General features: G+C 38.9%; 1 protein-coding gene across 2 annotated transcripts in view; it reads left to right on the top strand.

The window, feature by feature from the left end:
* Nucleotides 1–4,821, top strand: part of CALD1 (caldesmon 1) — an 89,358-nt gene that overhangs the window by 80,726 nt on the left and 3,811 nt on the right. For both annotated transcript variants that reach the window (XM_010193101.1, XM_010193100.1), the window contains 4 exons: nt 660–703; nt 797–875; nt 3,107–3,244; nt 4,200–4,295. In XM_010193101.1, the coding sequence (XP_010191403.1) occupies nt 660–703; nt 797–875; nt 3,107–3,244; nt 4,200–4,295 (357 nt within the window). The remainder of the gene's footprint in view (nt 1–659; nt 704–796; nt 876–3,106; nt 3,245–4,199; nt 4,296–4,821) is intronic.

Genomic DNA, 4,821 nt, shown 5'->3' with positions numbered 1-4,821 from the left:
TAGAAACATTACAATATTTTCCAATACACATAGTAGAAAATAATGATGAAATGTCAGATATAGGTTTGTATAATAGCAGCTGGTAGATATTGACTCAGCAGTGACCCTCTTTGAACATGAACAGAGTACAGCCTGATAGGTTTTTCTGAGCTCAAATTAATATTGTTAGCGTCCTGCAAAAACATGCATGAGATAGGGTATGTGGCCGAGCTCCAAACCTGGCCTAGTGTGATGTCTCAACTCAGAAAAACTTTATTAAATTTGCTGTCTCTCTTTCTCAAGAGATACATACTTGCTCTTATGTGGGAAATAGGAGGAAATTTGACATGGATTTTGTGAATATCAACCTCTTTCATAATTTGAACTTCTCTTTTCTCCTTCCTGTATTGTGTGGTGTTTTTTTATCTTGTTACAGATAAGGCACTGAAGAAATATGCAGGATGCAAACATTAATGAAGAAAATGTACCCATCTTTACGAATCTGTAGCATAATAAGCTCCTAACTATAAAATCTGTGTGTGTATCTGTGATGATTTCTGTTGGAATGCATCTCTTTCAGATTGGCCTTTTGACATTTAAAATGACATTTTAGCCTGGTCTTATACAGGCTGCCTTTTAATTAACTTTAAACTTACAGCTCTTGTTTCTCTTTTTTCTAGATTGAGGAACGAGCAGAATTTTTGAACAAATCAGCTCAGAAGAGGTAAAGCAATAAAACAGCATGCTCAGTCAAAACAGCAGTGTTTAATTGGAGGGAGTAGTAATTTATTTCTCTCTTTTTTTCTACTTCCCACAGTGGTATGAAACCTGCCCATACGACAGCAGTTGTCTCAAAGATTGACAGTAGACTTGAGCAATACACCAGTGCAATTGTGGTAAGTTAAATCCAGGTCACGATGGCTCTAGTTACTAAGAGCATTAGGGATTATCATCAGTTTATGCTTAACTGTTCAGGGATTGCAGGCATTTTTGGTCACAAACTTTTTATAATGTGACTTTAAGAACAAAATGCTTGAGGCACACCTATGACCAACATCTACATATACATATATATAACCAAAACCTCAGATTTGTGTCTTTCCTCTTATGCTACAATTTACTCTACCTGCTTTGTAAGCTTGCAGTAGCTCTTGAAGCACTCAGTCAACATCTCTTGAGCCACAGTTGCATCCTTTTCTTGGCTGATGAAAGTACAGCAAAGAGCTGATAGTCATCCTGAGCAAAGTGACTTCGCAGTTTACTTAGGAGAGTAGGAGAACCAGCCTTGTGTTGCTTGCTGCCACTTCAGAGTGAAATTTCTTGGCAAAGAAAGACACTTCATTGAACTAGGGAGTTACGTATTGATGAAGGAAAACCAGAATGAAAATAAAATGCAGAATTTGACCCCAGGTGATTTTGACATGTAGTGGCTAATAATGTGCTTTGAAGCCAGAATTGAGTTGGTTTTTTTTTTTTTCATAGTCCAGGGGAAAAATAGGTGTTTGGTGGTTTGTTGGTTTTTTTTAGTTGGTTTTATAAATTAGTAGAAGCAATGTAAAAGCTACTGTTTAATATAGCAGGCCAACTGGACTGTGTTGGTAAGTATCATGGGAATAGATTTGTATGAAAAGGAATATTTTCTTGATAGCTGTCATTAGTGTCTAACATTTCTTCATTCCCTGATGGATTTTTTTTTTCTCCATTTGTTCACTTATAGAGTCTAAGCATGGTATTCCATTAAGGTATTAATTGGTTAGGCTTTATTATCCTTTAACTTAAAGGAAACGTTAGTAATTAAAGGTCAATTAACAAAGGGATTTTTTATGTGACTGCTGTCTGCTTAACCTTTCTGCTAAGAAGCCTATCAGTGCTGGAGAGTTTTACACTGTGTGTAAGTTCCTGATGAAAAATGTGCATGCATGACAGTGCTGAAGGCTCAAGCTTGCCTCCATCACGTATGTCAAGCTGAAGGTACCTCAAACCCCTACGTCAGAGCTGAATGTCAGCATTGCACTGAGTAGTCCCCATGTCATTGAAACAGGAGCATACAACTTCTCTCACCTTGCCTCACTCTGCCTTTTCTGATGTGACTTAACCAACCTAGAGTGACCAAGGGCTTTAATTTGGCACTGGTGTTTGATGTTAAACACCTTAAAGAGAGTGGATGGGTTGGAGCTAGAGCTCTATCCGTCATAAATCTGTGTGAAGTCAGGGTTTGTCAACCCATAAACACTGGAACAGCCTACCCGAGAGCTAGGTAGGTTAGGTTCTCCAGTATTTTCAGTGGGGCTGTGCTATGGTCCTCAGTTTTTATGCTCCACTTAGATATTAAAAAGCATAGCTCTATGGCAAGGGGCAGGCAGTGCAACTTCACATCTATATAGGGCTCCCATCTTACCTGAAATTATTCCTTTGCAGAGTTTCTGATTTTTCACAAAGTTGCCAAGTCTGATTTGGGTTGCAACTATAGAGACAAAGACTCGGCTTTTGCAGGTTCTTATTGTCCTCGAATCTGTGTTATGTAAAACATAAAAAGATTCTGAAAAGAAGGAATGGAGAAGGAGTTTAGTCCAGTGTTTTTGGTAACCATGCAAAAGACACGCTGTCAAAAAACTTCACAATCCCCCAACCCCTCACTCTTTTTTAAAAAACACCTTATTCCAAATACTGTAATTGCTGAAATTTACCCCTAAAATCCTGAGTTGTGAGGTTAAATTGGAGCACACTCTGATGCTGAATGACAGAGCAGTCTTTCTTGCCTGTCTCCACATGAGGACTTCCTTAGCTGTGTCCCTGAAAGAGCCATGCTCACAGGGCAGAGGGGCTAAAATTTGAAAGAGGACAAATGAAAACCTTGGGGCAATTGTGTGCAGAACTATGGCTTACAATGAACTTTAGAAATACAAAAATCTAAGTGATTGCAGTTTTCATAGCTGGTGATTTGAAGGGTGCAACTACAAGTCAAATGGGGAAGAGTCTCAGTGACATCTCTTGAGCTGGGCACTCCTTTCCATCTTTGCATGACCATTGAATAGAAACACTTGCAGCTGCTACATTGCCCAGAGTGAAACCACCTTGCAATTGCAACTCTTCATGCAAACACCAGCTGGTCTCAATTTTTCTGCAGGGCACAAAGTCTGCAAGACCAGCTAAGCCAGCAGCCTCTGACCTTCCTGTTCCAGCCGAGGGTGTCCGTAATATCAAGAGCATGTGGGAGAAAGGGAACGTTTTTTCATCACCCTCTGGGACAGGAACACCAAATAAGGTATGTGTTTAATTTTACATAAATAATTATGCTATGGACCTGACCTTACTGTTCATGTTCCTATGAGTAAGCCTGGCTGCTCCTGTTGACATCACTAGTGAAGAATATCCCAAAGGATCCTGAGGTCCTCAGAAACCCACAAAATTGTGTGTCTGCAATATTGATTATTACAGAAGAATTTAGTGACATACTAAGCTAAGTTATGAGACATTCCAGAGCCCCATCAGATATCTTAGACAAATATATCTGGGTAGTTCAAGCAGAGTACAAAGAAATTCTTTGTGTTGAAAAATATTCTTTTGGGGGACAGAAAAAGATTAAATAGGCAAAATAATGATGATGTTTTATAGATAATGCATAGGAGCATTTGTGAGATCTTTAACTTTTCTACGTAAATCCTTAAGGCAACATTTCCTTTCTATAAATTGATGTGAGTTGATAAGCATTCATCGTAGCCAAAAAAATGAGCCATGATCTGAAGTGGGTTATTACAGATAGCCATGAAATTTCAGTATTTTGTTCTAACCTGTTTAATTATTTAAATTTTGGACCACTTAACTCCTCTAATAGCTGCTTTTTAAAAAGAAATAGTTTAACAAAACAAAAATGTAGATTTACACTGGTGTCTCTTCTTCTTTCAGGCTAAAGATTTTTTTCTCCTTGGAGTCTGGGGTTATGACAGAAACAGCAAGTTTATGTCTAACATTTATTCCATGGTTAGCCCTAAAGTGGAAATGGGTTTGTCAACTCACGTTTACCATTATTGAAAACTAGAGTAGGGGTACTATGTAGTTCGTAGGGACAACATCTTCAGAACACACAGGATGACCTTTAGGTAGCCATAGTCTCAGTGACTATTAAAACTCAGGCTTGGCTTTGTGGTTAAATCTAAACCATGGAAAACATAGCAAAAGCTATTCTGAAAGTCTTCTGAATGAATTTTGTTGTTTTGGAGGAAACTGCTGGACTGAAGGTTGGTGTCTCCAGTCGTATAAACGAGTGGTTAACCAAGACCCCAGAGGGCAACAAATCACCTGCTCCAAAACCTTCCGTGAGTAAACCTGCAACATCCATCTCTTCAGTAGATGGGTTCTCTCCTGGGGCAAAGGTGGTGATGGTGCTTCCTACACCAGATGATAGTCTTAGGAGGAACCTTGCTGCATGTCCTCTGGCTGATGAGTCCTGTGTAGTCAGAAAAGGGGGAGATAAGACAGGGTAGTTCTCACCTTAAAGCTTAGGAGTGCTCTAGAAAGACACTGCTCAGAGAAGCACTTCTCTGGTAGAGAAGAACATTAATTTACTACCTGTGAAAGGCCTACTACTAATTTAAAAATTACCAGCCATAGACTGTGCATGAAACATTTGCACTTTGGTTCTTGCCCTGTAAAAATCTTCCAAGTATATTTTTAAATACAATTGAAATACTTTGATCATTTAAAAGCCTAAATGTCATTTCTAATGAAGGCCCTTTAGCATGCTCATTACTTCAGTAAGATTCAGAGCAGAAAATGCTATCAAAGTAATAAGCTAGGAGTGTGGGAAGGAGCAGTGTGGATGTGGGAAGGAGCAGAAATAGG

This window comes from Mesitornis unicolor, unplaced genomic scaffold, assembly GCF_000695765.1.
Source record: "Mesitornis unicolor isolate BGI_N332 unplaced genomic scaffold, ASM69576v1 scaffold45139, whole genome shotgun sequence".
Classification (NCBI taxonomy): domain Eukaryota; kingdom Metazoa; phylum Chordata; class Aves; order Mesitornithiformes; family Mesitornithidae; genus Mesitornis; species Mesitornis unicolor.
Note: the sequence above shows the minus strand (reverse complement) of the source record. Positions and strands in the feature narration are given on the sequence as shown.